Source organism: Thermobia domestica, chromosome 6 (genome assembly GCF_964235325.1).
Source record: "Thermobia domestica chromosome 6, izTheDome1.hap1.1, whole genome shotgun sequence".
In the NCBI taxonomy this organism is placed as follows: Eukaryota; Metazoa; Arthropoda; class Insecta; order Zygentoma; family Lepismatidae; genus Thermobia; species Thermobia domestica.
This window is the reverse complement of record NC_137459.1, coordinates 168,683,173-168,706,355: the sequence shown is the minus strand read 5'-3', so window position 1 is coordinate 168,706,355 and position 23,183 is coordinate 168,683,173. Positions and strand designations below refer to the sequence as shown.

At 33.5% G+C, this 23,183-nt stretch overlaps 1 protein-coding gene across 1 annotated transcript in view; it reads right to left on the bottom strand.

Annotated features, from left to right (window-relative positions):
* Positions 1-9,323: 9,323 nt before the first annotated feature.
* MAPk-Ak2 (MAP kinase-activated protein kinase 2) overlaps positions 9,324-23,183 on the bottom strand; it is a 71,322-nt gene continuing 57,462 nt past the window's right edge. The window contains exon 8 of the mRNA XM_081762352.1: positions 9,324-20,648. Coding sequence (XP_081618478.1) covers positions 20,415-20,648 — 234 coding nt within the window. The 3' untranslated portion in view covers positions 9,324-20,414. The remainder of the gene's footprint in view (positions 20,649-23,183) is intronic.

The following is a 23,183-nucleotide window of genomic DNA, read 5'->3' as shown; positions in this document are numbered from 1 at the left end:
TCGAGAGGGCCACCCTCGCGAGGGTGAACATCTCTGGTCATGAAGTCTACAAGGCAACGATGTCGTTCATTACCTTAAGCTGTAAGCGTCGGTGGACTACAGATGGTCAACTGTTGACCTCTCGCCAAAAATTGGTGGCCCCGCAGCGACGATCCGCGGTGGCCCCAGTTCCATTTTGAAAACTTTACTACCAGCGGCAAAGACGAGATGAAACGCCAACGAACCACAAAGTTACTCTCCCAAAATATGTTATAATTCATATATGTGTCATTTGTTTATATTTAGGTGAGTCGAAAAAAAAAAACAAAACAAATACCCCGGGGTGGACGCGAACTATCAATATTACGATTACGACACGTGTTCTTCTGACTTCCCCACAGAAACGATCATAAAAAGCTTGCTTGTTGAAGGATAAATCATTGACGTCTTCATTTAGCCAATCAGACAAACCCCTACATCTCGAATTCTAGGAGGTGATACCGTGAACCGTTTCAGATCTATTGCTTTCTGGTGGAGTACTATCTATGTGCAAAATTTGAGTATAATAGCCGACATGCATCTTCGGTGCCTCTTACCTTTAGTACCATTTTAACCAGAGATGGTGGGGGTCAATGAAAATTGATCCACGACCCACCATCACCCAAATGACCCATCATCCATCGTGATCCACTCTGACCCACCTTTAACTATGAACAATTTAAATTTATCACATATAATTATTTCTTTGTTGCCTTACAGACACATTTCAGTAGAAAATGGGGTGAAATTTGAAAGTCTCAAATCAAGAAAAAGTAGACCAACGTAAAAAAGAAAGAGAAACTAATTTTCTATATAATTAAGCATGCCGTACTAATTGAAAATGCTCATGTAATTAAGTTTAGAATACAAATTTTATTGCAATTTTTTCTTTCAACTTTATGGCTTATTGCCTTATGCTCTGAACGCTTCATATATTAAACACCAGCTTCAGCAATTATAAATAGAAAGCAGTGGGTATAAAATTTGAAGAACTGTAGTTTGCATTACTCAATTTGTTTCTCAACTAATATCAATCGTTTTCGATTATTTTTACAAATCAACCCACTACCAATTTCCAATATATAGAAAATGCACCCCCACCTCCGCTCATAAAAGACAATTTTAAAAAATGCCAGGACATATTGGACTTTATGCAGAGTCGTTCTGATGCGTGATTAGTGCCATACCAAAGCGTTCATCTAACATACGTTTCTGCAGTAGTCAAGCCTTTAGTATGACAGTAATCATACGTCAAAACGACTCTGCATAAGGCAGATTCTGTTTATTTTTAATAAAGAGTTATATGATGAATTTCAGCTTAGTTGAACGGCTTGTGAGATACACAATTTTTCGCAAAAATCCGGACTTCTACTCCCCCTAAGGATATGTGTTATAGTGAAAGTGATACGGGTATGATAACTTCCCAGTTGGGATTGGGGCCTGATTATATACCAAACGTAATTTCATTTGACTTTGCAATTTGACCGTGATGGTTACGCAGACATAGTTACTTTCAATTTTTTATAATAATATCCTTATTTCATATGTTACAGGTGATTCAAAAATATTTTTTCAAGCAGTTAGCTCCTCTAGAAGCTCACAGACTGCATCCCAAAATCCAACTCCTATCCTATGAAAATCAAAAAGTGACTGAACTTTTTTCATTAGAAACAAATGACAAAAAACAAAAAAAAAAAGATCTTGAAAGTAAAATGTAGAAAAGCTCGGCGCCCCCAATAACTACATATTTCTCCGCCCCATCATCCCTAACTTAAACACAAAACTTAATTTGAATATGCTTAATTAGTGAATTTATTACAGTTAAATACCACTCACTATATGCTACAGCTACAACTACGTAACAAAAAATAACAAATGTGAAACATGTTCTGAATTACTTTTACATTTCTTACGCTTTATTAAACATATTAGAGTAGTAAAAGTGGATTGTTCATGAAATAGTATATTTGCTCTTGATTTTTAACTTTTTCATAGGGAAAAAAATAAAATATTGTTCAAGTTTTAAACTTTGCACTCTGCAAATATGTTGCCCTCTAGGCAATGGGACTAATGTGAAATGTGGACTAATGGGAAATGCGGCACTGTTAGAGGCGCTAAAAACTTACGATTCGATTCTAATATCGGTTGATTTCGATATTTTTATGTCGCTACGTAACCCTGGGTGCTAATGGGAGCTTAATTGGACCTGAATTGAAAGAACTATTCACCTAAGCGACTACGAAACTATAGATTCGATACTAATATCGACCCGTTTCTAGCATTTTTGATATGTATCCCGACAGTACTCTTTTCCAGATTGTAAGAAATATAGTTAAAATTGCTCTAGATATATCAAAATTATGTTGAAACAAACACATATATCCACTTTTATATTCTGTATAAATAGAGAGCGAGCGAGCGAGAGAGAGATTCAAGGCATCACCACATCCACATTGCAAAAGCATATATCAGGAATTGAATTGAAAATCTATGTAAAGACTTTCTGCTGTGGCATGCTTCATAAGGACAATTCCAGTCTGCTCACGTGACCTTTGGGGTTTATGAATATTTTGCGAGCGTTGCGACTTTGGATTCTCTGTTTATGCAACAAATAATTTTTCGAGAACGTAAATGACATGCTGTATTATGAATGTTCAGAACTACCCTCTATATGACAAATAGCTGCAAATAAATACACTACATGATTTATTTATTGGTATTGAATGAGTTTCCTAACTTGTATTTAACATTCCCATATATAATACCGACCTACTGTGAACACCTACCTATTTCAGATGTTATATTTTAAACATAATAATTACTATGTTCTGCAATGATTATGTTACATATATACAACTTATGTATTTTAATGTAATTATTTTATATAATTTTTCATGCATTGCGGAATATATAATTAAAAAAAACATTGATCCAGATGGGAATCGAACTCTCAACCTTAAGATTTGAAATCCGACAGCTTACCAGTGAGCTACCACAAGGACTTCTGGAAACTTGCTTCTAGCGATGTATAACTGTTTTCAAGAAAATTATGACATTCATATCCACTACAAACGCTGTTTTTGTTCTACTTTGACTTTTATTTTAGTAATCAGGCGATAATTATGTTCTATGTCTTAACTTTGAGCATTCTTTTACATATGGAAAGATTCTTTAACGTATCTAAATGTTCCATTACGTATGGAGAGCTAAATGACAAACAAGCATGTGCTGACATTAATACAAGGTTTCGAAATATTGTATCTTTAAGTATTTCAATCAATGTTGCTTTTTTTCAACACTTGATAACACGTCTTATATTTAAAAGAAGAAAAACACATCTGCAAACTTTTTCCCGAATGCAAAGGCTGGCTTGGAGGTTCGAACCTGGTTTACTTTTTTCCGAAGATACCCGAAGTTGGACTTAGAAAATTTTTGCTTCAAAACACCAATAGAGAATGCGCTCAACCTTTTTGAGACAAGGTGTACATTTTTGTTTCTTGACCGGAAGTGATCCCTTGGGATCTAAAATTTAGCTCATATGCATACTTTTCGATGTATTGTGTTGAAAACAACATTTTTCTGTCACCGTTCTTAAGGTATCGCAGGTGGAACAGACAGGACAATAACAATAGCACCTTCCAACGACCGCTTGTGTAAAGAACATATTTCGATTCAAAGATGATAGTTGCAGAAATACGTACTTTGGATGTCAGTACATTATTTCTTGCTTGGCGGGATTCCAAAACGAGATAGAAATACCCGTAGTACGGGTACGAGACTTGTAATGTCAGTATTATTAAGGGTGTGTGGGGGAGGAAAAATGAAAGGAAACTCCACCTACACACAAGCCGTCAGAAGAACTAAAGTGGGGAATTTAGCTCAGTTCACAGGCACTGGATTCGGACGGCTGTCCTTTGAAGTAAAAGATCATTGGGATATTAGAGTTAATAACGAAGAAATTCTATGAAAGAAGAGAGACAGGGTTAGGGTTAGGTTTATCGGTTAGGGAAGGTGTACCTTCATGACGTCCGGGCGTGCGTTGTTCCCTCTCTGGTCTCCTGGTATCTTGCTATGGATCTGGTCCTGGACTATTGGCGGGATATCGCGGGCATCCGCCAGTTCGTAGGAGAAGTCCGAGATTAGCTTCCACTCCGCACCGTTACTCCCGGCTTCAAATCTATATTGCTACTCCCCGAGACGGAAGTAACCGGGGCTATTTAAGGAGGGCCCCCAGGCTCGGTGACTATTCTGGTTGATATCGAAAGCGAGTCCCAGACGTCATAGGAGGTGTGGTTGTAGGTGTTGGGAGGAGTCAGGAAGGTGTCTCTCGTAACTTTATTACAATAAATACATAACATTCATAAATTGCTGATGTAGCAAAACAACAACCAGTTGACTGTTGACAGTTCAGGACGCAAGTACTCTACACAGAAACTCCACAAAACACAAATAAAATTAATAGAAACCTGTCGCCAACATCATTGTCTGTATAACTCAATGCATTATTAATAACAGTCTTTGTGAATCGAAGCAAAGACACATTGATTCCTTTACACTCCCCCGTCTGGAACTGAAGATATATAAAAAAAACAAGTTTATTTTATATCATCGTTCATTGAATAATATGCACCACTAAATTGATAACCATGTGTATATATACTTATCACCGAAGAAAAAAAAACACCAAAATAAAATGAAAACAACACAGAAAACAAAAAAAAATGTTAATAATTCAATATTTTAGATTAGAAGTTCCAGTCTTCTTCATATTACTGCACTTTTCTTTCTTTGTCTTTTGCGTTAAAAATATATATATATATATATATATATATATATATATATATATATATATATATATATATATATATATATATATATATATATATATATATATATATATATATATATAAAGGCAAAAGCACACATATCCATATATATTTGTAAACACAATAAACGTTCACTTGACGTATAAAGAAGTGTTCAATGAAGCACATGTCCATGTAAACACAAAAGCACGTGGAATTGTTTATAACCACGTAAGACCTTAAGAAAAATTTGCTGACTCGGAGCCCTTGAAAATATATCGGTCAGTAGTCTTTGACGATAGCACTTCTAAGAATGCAGATGGCCTTGTAGGCGGAGGTTCCAAAAGCTTCCACTAGACGGTGCTGTAGTCTGAACAAGTGCCATCACCAGCCGGCATGAAGAGCAAAGCAGAAATGTGTCCAGAGAAAAAATAGTTTATTAGTGTTGATGGACGAAGGTGGCAGCGAACCGGCATGAAGAGGACAATAAAGGTATATAAAAAAATAGGGGGAGGGGGAAGTATGAAGTGTTAATTGCAGCTTAAAAGTGGTATATATCAGGCACGAAAATCAGTCTCTGATGAAAAGTTCAAAATGGCGTCGGGGGACGCTATCCTCGTAACGGTCCATCCGAAGTTACTATTAATGCAAAAAATACTGTATCTTGGTGGAAAAGTAAAACAGTGATCCACAATCAATCCATATGTACTCGATGTAGCATTCCTGGGGGGCGGTGGCCTCTTGAAGGTCTACGATGGATGGTAACCTCTTCTTCATTCGCTGCTTAATGAAGGCATGGGAGGGAGAAAGGAACAGGTTTTAGGTATGAAATTAAAATAGCATAGAATTGACTAGAGAGAACTGAGACTGAGTAGAATGAGAATGTGGGAGGAAAAGTAAGAAAAAAAGGTTACAAAAATGTAGTTGCGGTAAGAAAATAGAAAATTTAAGTAGCTGGAACGTAAGTGCAAGGCTAATCTTAGTACAGTAGAAAAACGAAAAGTAAACGTACGGGGGAAGAGAAGTAGAGGAAGAACAAGACAAAATTAAAAAAAAAAATAATAAGCATTAATATGATTTGCAATTGGTGCCCAACGACCAAATAATACCATACAACACAGAATCAACACAAGGCAATCTTGGAGGGAGGGAGGGTGTATGAGGGTGGGACCAGAATAATCATAAGGCTGAAACCATTTCCTGTTTCAGCTAATCTTCTCAAAAACAGGAACGGGGCCAGGTTATGCCGCCTAGCACTCGGCTAAAAAAAAAAATAATATTATGATTATTCCAGTAACATGGGGGGGGTCGGGGGCACAAAAGGGGGACCGAAGAAAGAAAAATTAATGTAATAAACCAATTGTATGTTTGAAATGTACGTACACTAGGTTTCATTGTTGAGGGGGTAGGTATACTCAGAATCAAAATAATTGTGATCCCAGTAGAAGTTTACTTAAATTGATGAAACGTAACCAAATCCAAAAAAAAAATGGATTCTATCCAAATTCTATCCAAAAAAATTGGTAGGCAACTAGCGGCAAAACTACAAATAAGTGAGATAATTACGTAAGAAATGAGTTTTTGTAGAATCTCGTGTGTCGTTGATCATAGGGCGAGATTCCGAAACAGATGTCACTGTAGATAAGGGTAGACATTGCTTATCACTAGTATTTTGACGGAATCGGTCATTAGAATGCCGCTTGTATAGTTTATAAAGTAAGAGAATTCCAATAGATAATAAAGATATCTCGAGCACGTGGACAACAACCCAGGCGGTGTCACGGAGTGAGAAGGTTTCTTCCGCTCTCACTGCTAAAAAACAGGAGCAAAAAGCCAGAAGTATCTAAAAAAAAACAAATGTCTAAATAAGCATGAAAACTGATATTTTGTATCGCTTAGTGGCTAAATCTAGTACCTCCTAAATCTTCAGGGCTAAATCAAAAGCAGAAATTCTAGGGTAAAATATGCATCTTTCAAGACTGCTATTATGCAAAAATAGCTGGGCAAAACGTGCCCACTCAAATAAGGTATCGTAAAAAAAAGGTATTGCAACACTTCAACACAAAGGAGAATTACTCAACAAAACTCAAATATTTCTCCTGTCCGAAAAATGGACGCATCATGGAAAATAAACTTCACAAACTCCCTTCTTCCTTTTTGTGTTGAAAAAAAAAAAAAAAAAAAAAAATAACTTGACTCATTTAACATAAGGTGGAATTTGACTTCAGACACCAAGGACAGATAAACTAAAACGTCAATAACCTGACAAATCAATCTGTCACGACACAAACGACACTGTATGGTCCTGTAAAACAAAATCATCCCGGGAACACTATGATAAAACAGGAACCAAACAACAGAAGCAAATTCCGATTCAAACAACTGTGAGTCATAGGTCCAAACAAACATAGACACAAAATAATGCATATAACGATTCTGCTTATACATAAAGAAAGAGAGAAAAAAAACTTAAGATTCCCTGGGTTGTATAGAACGGACTTGACGTCTCAAATTACATATCAAGAAACACTGAATGAGCGTTGCCAAACTCAAAATTACGACTAATATTGGGATCACAATAAAATAAGTAGTATGTAAGTTATTAAATCGCTTAACAACAAACTCAGTATGGTTAATTTTCAATTTCTGTAATTCCATATCTAACTCAGTAAGGGTTTTGATAGACGCAGAAAAATTTAGATGAGGGAGAGAAAAATTTAAATCAATGTTCATATATTCATGTTCCATATTTATCGTTTTCCGAGTGGGTAAAACCATATTTTGAATAAGCACTGTTTCAAAATTGTCATATACTATAAATTGAGTCAGGTTAATTCCATATTTAATAGGGGTAGTATGTAAAATATTATGGGAAGTTCTAGAAGTTATATGACCTGGTACTAACGAAGAAAAAAGTAAGCCAGCTGGCGTATATAAATGAACAAATTTTGCATCAGAAGGAACAATTTCTAGGTCGCGAAAGGTTAAATTCTGATTAAAATATATGTCCGTAAGACATTTTGATCGATTATTGGCGCTTAAACCTGAGGTTTCGCAAAAGTATAGAAATTTCTTCCAAACACACTGTTGATTGTCAATTTCTACAAAATGATTATCTGACAAGTAGGCCTCTTTAGGCAACGAATACCTGACAATCTTGTTTGTCATTAAAATACCTAGGTTGTGAATCATAAAACGCTGGGAAATTTTATCAGGAGTAACTACAGGTGTTTTTAACATTAGGTCAATGTTCCATGAATCAAAATTGAAGTTTATAAGAAAAACTGCGGAAACCGTATAAAATAGACCAATATCGTGTGGGAAAAGAGTATCCTTTAGAATAGCGTGGCTCTTAACTAGAGAAAGTATCTGAACAGAATTTAAAATACGATAGGTTAAACTAACAATATTAGTAGCAGTACTGGCAAGAGGAGGTAGCAATTGGAGTAATACGTAGCAATAACTGTATTGTTTTTCACATAATGGGTAAGTTCGTCCGAACCAATTTTCAACTTGTTACGAATTTCATCCCCCTATTCCTACCCGCCCTTGCACTTCACGATGCTAAGAATTGCAACCAAGATTCCTAGTATTCTTGTTTCTTCCCTGTATCATAATTTTTGCTTGCTTTCTGTTCTGTTATTGCGTGAACCAATGCTTCTATTGTAATACTATAACTGATAACGTTGCTTTTTCAATTACCAGTGTAGAGGCAAAACTGTTGGTTTAATTTGAAAAATTCCAAACTTTAGGTTGAAAACCTACCAATTCCAGTAACTTTGCTCTCTTTACATTTTTTCGTACCAGCACTCATAACAAAGTTAGCCTATGGCAAGGGACTTTCGTTACACCGTGTATGTAGATAGAAAACGATGGAGTGTCCACTTTTGGCTCACAGGAAAGCAGCAATGCGGTTTGACATCAAAGCACTGAGGTCTTGTTAGGTTAGTTGAAGCATAGCGCCCCACATCTGCACACACAACTCACTCAATTCCTGTAAATTCCGCGGAGGGGAACAATAAAGCAGGGATCTGACGTTCAATGGCATTCCAAAGGTGTTCAATTGAGTTCAGATTGGGCGAACTTGGGCGCTATTGCAGCAATTAAAATTCACCACTGTTCCTCGAACAATTGCAGCACAACGTTGGCTTTATGACAAGGAACGTTGTCCTGCTGAAAGATACTATTGTCAGCTGGAAATATGACCCGTTAATTCAAGTATATTGAGCAATATAGAAAAACGCAATCCCTGCTTAACTTAATTCATGAAACAGTGTTGGATGAGTTACTTTCACATTGTAAGATGTAACAAACTTTAAAGTGTTTAATGAATATTGTTATTTGTTTCTGGAAAGTAAATACGGAAGAAAGATATGGTATTGAGATCAAATATCTGGTGTTGGCTGAAGTCATATTTCAAATTAGTGGTTTGAATTGATGACAAAAATAGAACAAACGAATTTCCTGAATTGTTCTAGTAACATAAAGAAAAAAATCTGGTTTTAAATCTCACAATTTTATTTATTTATTACTTTACAGAATTAAAAGTCAATCCTATAAAAGTGCCTGATTCGTTTCCTTCACTTAGCTCAGAAATATGAATCCTATTGAAATGTTCGACAAATTACAACAGAACTTAACCTCTACATCAGATAACACTGTAGTGGAGAGCTTAAATTCTCATACCTATCTGGTACTCAGACGTGAATAAATCATACATGAAATGAATGTAATTTACAAGTGGACAATAAACTTCTGTTTGCATACAAACAATAATCTATTTATCAATATTATAACATTTTAGTGCGATCAGAATTCAATAACTGTACTACCAAAATCCCTGGGTTTTCCCCAAGTTAAACGTCAATTTTGCGAAACCTTCTAGGATAATTGGACTGTTAACAAAAAACGAGATCAACACAACATTCTTATGACAAACACGATCAAACTTTTACTTTCTTTAAACTACATATGATCACTTCAACGATAGATGGATAAGAAAGTATTTTACTTAATTCATCACCTTTGTGTATTTCTCTAAAATACTATGCACCATAAATTGCTTAGCAAAAAAATTAACTTCCTTCAATAAATTGTATTATTCTACTCTATTTCACTTCATTTTGTGAGCGTAACTTTTTTTTCTGGGGTTTGTTTTTCTATTATCTTAGAAAGTACGACAGCCTGAATGGATAATGGACGTTACGGTAAAATAGCTACTGCACTTTTTTATGTACAACTTCAACCCTAAATACGATGGTTGGAAGTAACACACAAACATTCTATAATCAATTTGTACATAACGGAAGCATATACTCAAAAATCAATAAACTATATTAAAATAAGCAGGTTTTACTTAAAACAAAAGCTTTAAAACTTAAATGAACGTTACACAAAATATTGATCAAATCCTATAAAACTAGCCGTAAGAAAAAGGAAATACTGAGGAACTCTTTCTACCCAAAGAAACTTATGTTGCGTACCAGATCGAAAGAAATTATTTTTAGTAAAGCAACGTTGAAGTGCTAGTTATACTATTAAGGTGATATTGCGAAGCAACGCTTCATGTACAATAACAACACTATACACAGATTACGATGATATGGTTCTTAAATTTTACATTAAAATTTCACTTTCCCTTAAAATGACAGTGGGTATCAAATCACATTTCATCGTATTTTCATATACACAATGTTAATAATATTTACGATATAAAATTTTCTTGAATGTTTACAGCCATAAAGTTAATTTTAATAAGTAGGAAATACATAAAGCTAGCGACAGTTCTATAACAGAGAACATCATTATGAACACGACTTAATATTTTGTATCTTCTTCACTATTTTTACGTAAAAATTACATTTGTGATATCAATACTTTAGAAAAGGAACACAAATAAAATAACATGTAAGTAGTTCAGTTACAGACTCTCAGTTATCAAATTTTAATATAAATTCTACATCACTGCTTAATGTGAATAATTACAATTTCACATCCACGATTTTTATTTTATTTATTATTTTTTTTTTTTTTCTATTAGTTGACGGGCTCGGTAGAAAAAATACAAGCCACACAAAACCTTTGGATTACGACTAAACGAAAATCTTCTGCCTAACTACTTGGATATTTTTATTTTCAGTTCTCCTATTTTAAAAATTAGAGTACAAAATGGCTCTTTTCGAGTAAGCTTTTAAATTTATAAGGAAACACTTTTAAACGAAATGAAATCCACAGCCACAAATAGAAAATTTGAGGTTTGTTTTTAACATGCATAATTTACGATATACAGTGAGAATCATCACTAATTACTCGTGGAAGAAGCAGGTAGATAATAAACTACGACAGAGCAGCTCCAGAAACTTAAAACACAGATTTCATTTTTTCTTTCTTCTTCATTTTTGGTTTCCTGAAGATCAGTTCAATTACTGTAAAATATTCGGAAAGTTTTGACACTACTTAAATTTAAGACCATAACTTCAATAACAAACGATGGCTTCTTTCTTTAAGGCAAAAGTAAGGTGTTTCCTTTGGACAGTCAAATCCACAAAGGTGAACATTAAATATATACATCTATCTTAAAATGTACTTTAGGTATAAGGCGTATCATGGCTGAAACCGGTACTTATTGTATATGTAGATTTGGTTGGCATTACTTCGTACTTTTTTTTTCTTTGCTAAGTCTATAAATTTATTCTCTACCACAGTAATAAAGAATCAGGCCAACACTGAAATATATATATATATATATATACGTTCACCTCGAAGATAGAAGCCAAATGGTCACAGCAAATATCACAAAAGTTGCGTTAGAGTGTAAATATATATCAATGACAATTATTTTACATTAACATCACGAATAGGAATCAATGTTACGTTCTTTTTACTTTACTTAAAGACAATTTTACATTGGTTTGCAGTTTTTTTCTTATTGTTGTTCTGACATGGATATTGTAACAATGAAAACAACTTTACTATATTCCTACTCTTTACATAAACTTTAGGGGCATTTACTACATGAAAAAAGTCCTAAGTAGCTATCTAGTTAATTACTAGCTACTATCATAAATTGCAAAATAATCAAAATTCAAAAATTAAGAATCAAATATGGAAATACTCATCAAAATATCTGTGTTGTAGAGCTTTATTAGCAAGTGTTCAAATTTAAGGACTACGAACTTTTTACTACAGCGCACAACACAGGAAACTGGAAGGACTTACAGATAATGAAATATTCTTACAAAAATAATTGGTATATGTAATTATAACAACAGTAACAACGTTACGTGACTCAACAACAACAAGGACATCATATTGTGGAGTCAATACTTATACCTTCTGTTAACAATACTACCACGGAACTCAAAGTTGTAGTTTGTTCGCTTGTTAAAACACTTTTAATACTTAGCACCCACAAAACAGACTAATACCTTCGGTTCCAACAAACACCATCTTCAAAATCAGTGTTAGAAGCATTACTACAAAACTCAAACGATAGTTTCGCTTACCTATGCCCACTATTACTCTATAGCACTTCCGCATTAGCTCATTCAATAACCATCCTACAGTTTGGATTTACTCGAGCTAGATTTGAGTTCAGTTCCAACTACTAACATTCCAACAACCAGTTGCTTATTGCGACACCGTTGCAAGTAACTTCTTATCGTATGCGGTCTCACTAAAATTTATAAAATGGTTTCTAAAACCCTAGCTACAATTATAGCAACCACTATTTCAAGTTATTGAATTATCGGGACTTAATTAGTTTTCCCTCTTTCTCATACACAATACGCACAACTTTACCCGCAACATGCTGGACAATTGTTAGATATTGATATTTACATGGCTGACATTTAATTGTTGTATATTTCCATTCTAAATAAGCTTATGACAAAAACATTTAATTGAATTTGCCGTCAGACTAAAAACTCATGAAATTTAAATAAACACAAAAGAAGTACGATTTTAGTTTTCTTTTACTAAGCAACACACTCACAATGTAAAAAAGTGCGGCATACTTACATATGCGATTCCTTCAATTTTCTTCGTTGGACTTTTTTTTTTTTTACGGATTCTATTTCTCTTTTAATGAAAATAACACATCGAAATGTATACTTGAGCTCCGTACGTTACTAACACAAATACGCTTGTACAATGTTTCATTACGTCAAAAGGAAGACTTTGCGAATAGTATTCAGACTGACGAACTCAAAGTGCTCCAGTGAATGTTTACGAATCACGGATATATTTTTACCACAAAAGCTGTGAGAAAATTGATAAATTCAAGCACAGTAAGTTATAATTAAAACTGATAATCTTCATTTGGTGACTTTCGACACCCAATAACATACAGCCACACATAATCCATAAAATAAATCCTTAAATTATATTGCAAATCATATGAATTCGCATTTAGTCTAGTTCAAGTTTCATATGACTAGCTGCAATTTCACTCACATGACCGAGCTATTCTCCTTTATGATGTTGATCCACAGAAATATCTTTAATCGAGTTGAAACAAATAACGAAATTAGCTTTTATGCATATATTCAACAGCTTAAAAAAAAAATAATAATAATTAAAAAAAATGTACCGGAAAATAGAATACAGTGAGACTCCTTACTATTCAATATATATAAAATAAAAAACAGACTTACTCTTAAGTAACGTATAATGGCTTTTAAATTAACAGCAACAAGTACAACTGCAAATAGATAAACTATCTACATAGTCTCTCTCAGCGTACTCCTCTATGAAAATTCGATATCTTTCTTTCAGTTTAACGTCCCATGATTATACCCTTTAGGCTAAGGGAGACGGATGATTAAGGCAAGTGAATGATGATGGAAAAAATGTTGGAATGAGAATATGGGAGGAAACGGGAATACTCCGAGAAAACCCATGGACACTATGTTGTCCACCACAAACGTAATTGGCCGGAGATCAAATCTGGGACTCAACACACCAGACGTAAGCACTTTATCACTGAGCCATCGTGGCCCCATATGAAAATTTGAAAATCAATTTGTTAATTGTTTCATTGTTTTTTAGACTATAATACAAAGAACTGAATACATAACCTAGCACATCCCCAAATACTGAAGTGAAAAATAATTGAATGAATTGTGTTCTAACACTCACATCCATGTTGCCTGAAGACAGGTATGAATCATCATCTGTAATATTTTAAAGCCAAATATCTGTTTTTAGGAAACATGAACGTAGGGGTTACAATATTAAAAAACTACGTTTTTAAATTTTTGCATGTTACTTAGTTTTTACTTCGATAAACACTGACAATACATGATAAATGTCATGAGTTTCTTCTAGACGTTGCGTATCACAATACCAAAAACTCATTATTCGAACATATTTCCGCAAATCACTAAAATAAAAGCCTTGGAAAGAAGAGGAAAGGAGGAGGGGGTAGAGAAACTTACACCATTCAATTAGTATATTTTCTTTCTACGCGACAGTCAAAAAGAACCATACTAAATCTTTAGATTTAGCACCAATTTGTAAAAGTGGTACACACATTACGAAAAATTAAGTATACTGTGTACACAGCATACGCTTCCATTTCCAAAGTAAGAAATAACACACAGTTGACATATTTAAATCCTCTCAACTACTTAAGCTGAAACGAGTGTAAGTATTACTAAAGAACTGGAGAAATTATGCTGTATATTTCCGATTTGGGAGTACATGAACAAATTAAAAATTTGCAAGACTGATTGTTTATTCGTATGTTACGATAACTTTTCTAATGTAACAACTATTTTATTCGTATTTTTTTAAATCTTCATCTCCACCAGATATTTGATTGATTTATCGACTTGCCTTTAAAATATATCTGGCAATACATAGCATATACATTGACAAAACAAGAATTGATTCTTCTCAATTCCGAATAATAATAGCTCGTTTGTTCTTCGAAATTTACGACATTTTTATATGATTGTACCAACTATATATTGCTACCTTTGCTTTATTTGCTCAAAGGACAAAAAACAAAGATGTACAAAAAAAGATTTAAAAAAGTGTATTATATTGTATAAAATCATATATATATATAAGCAGTTAACTTTCAGCTATGGAGAGTTTATGTCATACAAAATCAAAATTCCAAACGTCAACGCAATTACAATTGCTCAAGAATATATGAATTAAATTTAGATGTGTATTATTGACATAAATATTATAGGAGAAAATTTACTTTTGAAGAGTTTTATATAATCATAAAAAACTCGTACCTCTCGTACTCAATCTAGTAACATCTACGCGTAAGTTGATGCCATACATAACGATGAAGATAAAGATCATTTGAAGCAATGTAGACAGTAAATTTGGGAACGCAGTTAGAATATTTATTTATGTGGGAAACATGACAAATACTTTTCAAGATGCTTAAGTACATAATAAGTTGATACTTTTTTAAAGAGTGTACTTTCCTGAAGCCACCAGAAATTTAGCTTTCTTGTACATTTTTACAAACGTGAGAAACATCTGGCAGAAAATATTAATCAGATCCTTTAATTCATTAAGTTTTAAGGCAAGTTCTAATTAATGAACTGTTTAAAGGGGTAAGATTTAATACGAATTTCTTATTAAATACTACGTATATTAAATGGCATATCAAATATCAATGGCATATATTACTCTACTAGGCTTCAATTATTACATTCTTATAGGGATAATTACTATTTATGACGTAGTATGTGTAGTATTACAGTACAAACAAAAACATGTTTCCCCTCTATGTTGCAACTTCTTTGAAATCGAAAGCTTTAAACAATAAGTGATTAATAAAATGTTTTTCAGATTTCTTACTCGTTTGATTATATGATTAAATTTGGCTTGACAAAAAAAATGCGAAGAAATGTCAGTTGTGCATTTTGTAGCACATAGTACGTATTTTAACCATACCTTGTAAAAGCACTGCACTGACATCTGTCGTTTGATAATATGCGCAAATAGGTCAACATGGTGCCTGCTGATTAATATAAACAAACTAATTCTCAATGAGTAGCCTGATTCATAATAGTATCTTTAAATATTACGTGCAGCTCACGTGATTTTGAAGAACAGCATTTCAGGACACTCAAAATACTACTACGCATTTGAAATTTCTAGAATTTTCTTTTTCAGTTTTTTTTTCAATAACTGTAATACTTTTTTTTTTTTTTTTTTTTTTTTAAGGTAAATTTTACGAAAATACCAAAAAGACTTCTTACTAGTTTTCAGGAAGGTGTGATTCTCCAATTCACTCAGTTCATATTGCTGTAGAAGTAGCTAGCAGATACTGAATATTCGCGATGTGATGGAACTTTATTCTTTCCCCAAACGGATTAACTTTTAGGCCACGTTAAATGAATCTTGTAGCTATCATTAAAAAAACTTGCAACCCGATCTTTCTATTTACTGTGTACATATTACAACTTCTTGAAAGCAAGAAAGGTATTTCCACCTATGCAGCACTGCACTCTAGTGAACAGTGAACCTCCTCTTTAAAAACGTGTATTTTGGCGCACTCCCCCTCCCTGTCCAAAAGAATCCGTTGTTTCGGAAGCGGCGAAACTGTTTTTTCCTTTATGTCAGCGGGAGGGCGATAGCAGGTAGGAAGCAACAGTTCCCAGAAAGTTGCACACTGTTCGACTCATTACAAGATGAAAAAAAGGTTTTATGGCCCTTTCAAGACTGTGTGTACATGGTGAAATATGGTAGGATTTCAAGATTTTTTTTTTTTTTTTATGACAGCTATAAGTTCTTTTAACGTGACAACCCCCTTTTACACATATACACTATCACACGTCACTTATTTTCTTTGATTCTGTACAACAGTAATATAAATATCAATCACAAACTACATTATATTTCAATCACAGTTTCAGATATAAAAATTACCTTTTAAGTTATAATTTTCTGTAACTTGTACAAAATGAAGCACTACATTTCCAATTTTTTTTTAACTATCCGTTAATCATATATACATAAGTCAGGTATATCACAATAAATAAAGAAAAAGAGTACATTGGAACCTGTTACCATTTGTAGCTACTTCTACTACAAACACAAAGGTTTGTGGAATTCTGTTCACTTGTTCCGTATGAGTAACTTGCGAAATGGACTCGGCGCGTTCTATATTGCCATAGTTAAAACAACGCACAGTTATCAGATTTTTAACTGAAAAAGAAGTGAATCCTAGTAAATTCCATCATCTTTTACAAAAATGTTTATAGTGAGGAAACCGTGAATCAAAATACAGTGAATAGGCTAGAAGCAAAATTTGTGCATTTGGAAAAAGGGCAGAGCAATTATGAAGGATGACTCTTGATGTAGTTATCCAATTCTCTATAACAGACGATGAACAGGTGGGTAAATTTAAGTGTAAACGAATTTCACCAGGGTTTCATTTTTCTCTTAAAAATGTAATTGCTTCTCGTTTTAGCCGATTGATTGCATTGGGATTTAGTGTCCCTTTCAGCATTGAGGCTATATGAGACGTGTACCTACAGCTTAACGTAGATTCAAATCTCACGAATCCCACCGAAAATCGAACCCGAGTCTCCCGTACCAGAGGCGTGTACTCTAACCATATAAAAAACGAGGTGACTTGTTTTAGCCGAATTGACATACCAGGCACATTTGAGACTACTTTGCAAACTACGCCTACAGAATTTCAAGAGCCTTAGTATGTTTGCTTTGGAGGGTGTGACTACTAGATGGTAATACGTTCCCCTCTGTGCATGGTATTGTTCTTACGTTACGTGGGATTGTGCACTTTCTTTCCAGCTGACCACTGTATTTTTCGGAAATAAACAATTGATTAAAGAAGCAATTATATAAATGAATATTATAGGTATTACAACATTATATTCGCTCAGTACTGTGTATTCAAGACACAACTAGCTTCTAATTCTTTAAGACCAATTTGATATGATTTTAAATCTTTACTTGAATATTTTCTACAATTTTAGGTCTAATGATTTGAGACCGTACATTGTATACTAGATATATAACAAGTCTGGTCATTTATCAATTTACTATAGCATTTATGGCACTTTACTTTCAGTTTGCATTCTTACAAGTTTTCCAGTACTCTTACTTTTAGTGAACTCTATTATTCACAGCTCCCAGTATCTACTGCGTTTCTCTTTTCACATTAGAAACGTAAGATTAATGAAGCCTACGGAAACACACACACATAAGGATACCTTAAAAATACCAAGTAAATGTATGAGAGAAACTAATGTTCGTATTTAAGTTATACAGGAACCAATTGAACCAAAATTAAAAACAGTTGTTGCTTGTAATTTATTGATGAACAAACTGCTTCCCTGAGTATTTGTGTTATCTACAACAAACATGGTTTTGTTTGACCCATATACCAGCACAAAATAAATAAAAAATGAATGTATAGTAAAACTATTCACCGCAGATACTGAAACGTTGTTAGTGATTAACACCGCATAAATTATATTAATTCTTTCTTCGAAAATAGTTTTGAAAGCATTGGTTTAATTATTTACATGAAATGGTGTTCTAATATGATGAGAGTTACAACAGAATTGAATAAGGAGAATGAAATATTTAAAACATGCTCATTCTGATTTGACAACTTTCTCACGACAATTATTACCAACGTTCTCACGACATTTGTTGCAAAAAGTGACATTTTGTGGAATATACCACCGCCTATATATACTATTTTATGTACACAGTTCCCTCTTAATAGTAATAATATACGACAGAATCACTTTATAGATTGAGTTTATTACCATTAAAAACGTAGCAAATGAAACGCCATAAGGAAATAAACAAGAGCGTCTGTGTTTATAGGAAAGTGTAACTATGAATTTTAAAGTAGGTTAAATTTTCAGAACAACCTACTCCCATTTATAGGTTAAAGATTAATTCCTATAGGTATTTAAGTTCCACTTTCTGAAAAACTTGTTAACGACTTTTGTCGTTTGAAACTAAGAATTGTAATGATAAAGGAAGAGATTAAATATATTCACATTATTGCAATTCTAGTTTCATTGCAATATACTTTGTGGAAAAAAAATTTTCATGTATGTCATTTTATCACGCTAATTAACGAGACTATCAACGTTTTTGAAATTAAAAGAAGCCTATAAATTACCGCGAAAAACAATTGCATAGTCTACGTATATACATATATCACATAAAAGCAAATTGTAATTCTTAAATCTGCTGCTAGTGTGTTCGTGTATATACCTGTTACAGACTTGTATACACATCAACACACCACGCATGATCTACTTCATTATTTTGTAGTGGGACTATGTATTTCAAAATCCTTTCTTTCACAAGCAGATTTTCGGAATCTACACCCATGAACACTCTATCCAACATATCTTCCTTCGATATATAAAAGCAATTCCTTTGTCTTCCCTCGGTACAGATTAATGTGGAAGACTTGTTTTAGTATTTACACTTACGCTTTCAGGCTAAGCTTTGCACCGGTTGTGACAGTTTGTACTACTAAGTAACTGGAATGAGATATTCAACAAATGTATTTTAACATGTCTTATTCTTCCGTATGCACGAAGAAAATTGCATAGACAATGCATAAAGCACGTACAGAACTACGCAAGTGACGGCTACGTAAAATTTATAATACACATTTTTTTTTTTCCTTTTACAAACAAGGACCACTCAAGAACTGCCCTTCAGAAAAAATTGTGAACTATGGTTAAATTTTGTATTATACAAACATAAGAAGGTGCAAATAACTAAATAAAGTAAAAGCTATTCCACAATAACGTATTACTTGGCCATAGTTCCATTGATTACAATAAACGTTACTGCTACTTCATTTAAACAGCCCTGAAGTTAATACTATTATCAAATTGAAAACGTGTGTATCACAAGCATTAATCTTTAGATAAGCTATAACAAAAAACCAATGGATTGCACGTTAATTGCACATATAATTTATATCTAGAAAAAAATTACTCTTCTTTTGTAAGCCAGTGAACACTGTTTTTATAATCTTTCCACATAGCTTCATACTAATCGTCCGCGACTAACTTCATTACAACCTGGAAGTTACTAAAATACTTGGAGTGTTTAAAAGCAATCATATTGTTATTTACAAAGCTACATAATTAAATTTACCTTTTATAGAACGAAATAAACTCGTGCATTCATTTAAAAGCTTATTGCACTTCACTGTTTTCTTTACATCTCTGTACAATAATGTATTTTATATGTATTAAAAAAAAGTGAAAAACTAGTGTCTGGAAATTTCCATTACATGTCGGGCGATTCTGAGACAAGTAATTCATAAGTTAAAATCACAAAACAAAACAGCCAAACAAGACCACAATTTTTAATGTGAACATGGCCATATCATACAGCCATTATTTAGCACACATTATACCAACCGACAGATTTTTTCTTAATATACACACTGAAATAACGGCTCAAGTGAAAAAAAAAAAAAAAATGTATATGTTATGTAACTACAGACACTTATCTTCAATAACATCTGATCAAATGTGCTCTTTTCGTCCCCTTGGCTGCATCTACCTCTTCTCATTCAATACGATTCGAAGATAAACGAACATATCACTTCTCTGCTTTCACGCCTGAAGGACCTGTACCCGAACCCACTCTTTTGCGCCTTTTATTTAACAGAGGATTATTAGAATTATCAAGGTTCTTAATATGGACTTGATCATAATCCACTCGCATTGTTGCGAGTGAGCGTGTCATTTCCTCTTGCACTTCTGGCCATATGTCTTCTCCTTCACGCAACATGCGACCAGTATGAAGTGGCGTTTGAGGAACTTCTGTGTATTGCTGAAACAGGAAAAAATTCGTCAGTGAAGAGGTAAAACTCTATGCAAAGATTACTAAATGACATGTACACTCATGACCAAAATTATTGTCGCATGTCTATAAATATGTTGTTGTAGGAATATAATTTGATAACGAATTCGCCCGGTATTTCGTATAATGTTAGTATGCGTATAATCTGCAAAGACATGTATGTGGCAATTTTCACGTCGAAACAGCAGTAAATAAGAACAATAAAACAAAAATAAAACATTTTGTCCATTTAGCAAAATGTTGTTTTACTTATTCTAATTTTCGTATTTGTAATTCTTTCCTATGAAATTTACCACAAATATACATTTCTTGATTATACGCATAGTATCATTATTAAAAGTATACTGCAAAATCATTATTAAATTATATTCTTACAAGAAGACAGTTATAGATATGCGACAATCATTTTGGACATGAGTGTACATATGAAACGTGTATATGTTAAGCACTATATTTAAGCCAATTTTATGATCAAATCATTAGTACAATAAAAAGCTGTTAAATTTGGTCGTCTAACGTAGTCCCATTATCCCATAAGCCATACACCATGTATTAATCTGTAAATTAGTCAACTGTCTATGTTGAAACTTGACCGACTGATGCAATGTTATTTTCTATGCTGTGAATGATACATTTACCTCTGTATGTTAGACAACTACGTGATCTTCATTTCTTAAAAACTCTTTCAGAACATCCTTTATTGTTGTATATTTCGGGAGGTCAATAAATCCGAAAGAAAGGGCAGAAAGCTTGTCCATGGAAAGTAATCTCCAAAATAAAAAAGCGATGTAATATTTATTGCTTTTTTGTCTATTGTTGATGTTTGAGAGCTAGGCACCAATTAAGCCTTCCCATTCACATCCTATATTGAGACATTTTAAAATTAAGTCCAGATGGATTTATTCGGCTGTGCATGTCTTCTGTTTTTGTCGGGTTCGAATCCATATCCTTCTGGGAAGCTTGCAGGAATTTTACACAAAATGACAATCGGATTCATGTTACAAGTGTGAAAACGAATAAAAGATATTAAAAGGACCAATCTGTTCTTTCCGCTGTTTGCTTGTGAACACAACTAAATACATAATCACAGCAGCGCTCATCTCTGGTTCGATTCCAGCTCACGCCAAGTGGGCTTTGTGGTGGACAAATACTGTGTGCGTGAGTTTTTCTGAGCTCTCTAGTTTCTTTATTCCCCATTTTCATTCATTCTCATTATTACCATCTCCCTTAACCTGATTAATCGTGGAACGTAAAACTAGATATTTCGATTTATTTTACCATAAAACACGGCGAACACAACTATTTCTAAACGCATAACAGGGTTGCTTCTAGCGTTTTATCTATTACAATGAAATTGTAAATTTTTCTATGTCATTAGCCCAACTCAGCTTGAAGTCTTAGGTTTTACTGATAAAGCAACTTTGTACTTGGAATAGTACAAAACTAACTGCACTTAATATTATTTTACGGGACACATACGATATGCTATTGGGATCTATCTTTATCTAATTAAAAAAAGACCTTCGTTTATTCTATTAAAACTTTACGTTTATTTATCTAAATAAATGAACTGAGCTCTTCTAATAAATACCATAAAAGTTATTAAAATTACACGTGTCATGGAGTTTTCAAGACACGATTATTTACACAAATTAGTTTCTACAAAGTAAGACATGTTTGTCCCAGAATTCTGCACAGAGATGCCATCGACAAAGAATGTCTTAAACCACTGAAACCAAGGAAGCAACCACTACAGCTATATACTGTAGGAACAGGTCTACAATTGAACGTGAAAGCCGAGTCGTGTGTGTTCCCAGCGGGGAAGGAACCTAAAACCACGCATACCGAAATTATTCGTGCTAATCGCATTGCAATTCGACAGACTTAGAACCACTTCAAAGGTCAACTTCATGGCTAACTGAAGGACAATAATATTTCTTCCTCTATAGCTTGTGTCTTTTACGACCTAATGAAACAGAATGGTCACTTGCTCTTCTACTGATACACGTGCTTCAGCGCAAACAACTAGTTTTCAAAACTTAGTAAGATTAAACATAATTCTGATTACAAATGAGAAATGAAACGTGGCATTAGATTTAACGACACACAGTAATGAATAGCGGTATCTAAATTGATTTTTCGCAAAACTGCCAATCCAAAGTTGAAATTTGAAAAACTCTATTTTCAGTTTCCGGTTTTCGAAACTTTTTTTTTTTTTTTTTTTTTTTAAAGGACTGAAATTCGTATTATAATACCGATATCTGAATAGATCTGTCTGAAATTCCAACTTGTGTCTTTTGATATAAAAAGGAAAACCGAAATTTCGAAAACAAGAAATAATTTTTACAACAAAAAAGTTTGTTTTTCAAACGTGTATTTTATTTTTTGTTTCTGAGGGAACAATTATAGTTTATGGCAAACAAGTTCTGTTCGGCACTCTTTTCCCTATATATCGTTTCTCTACTATTATACAAAAGAGTAGAAGTGGATGACTCATCATCGCCC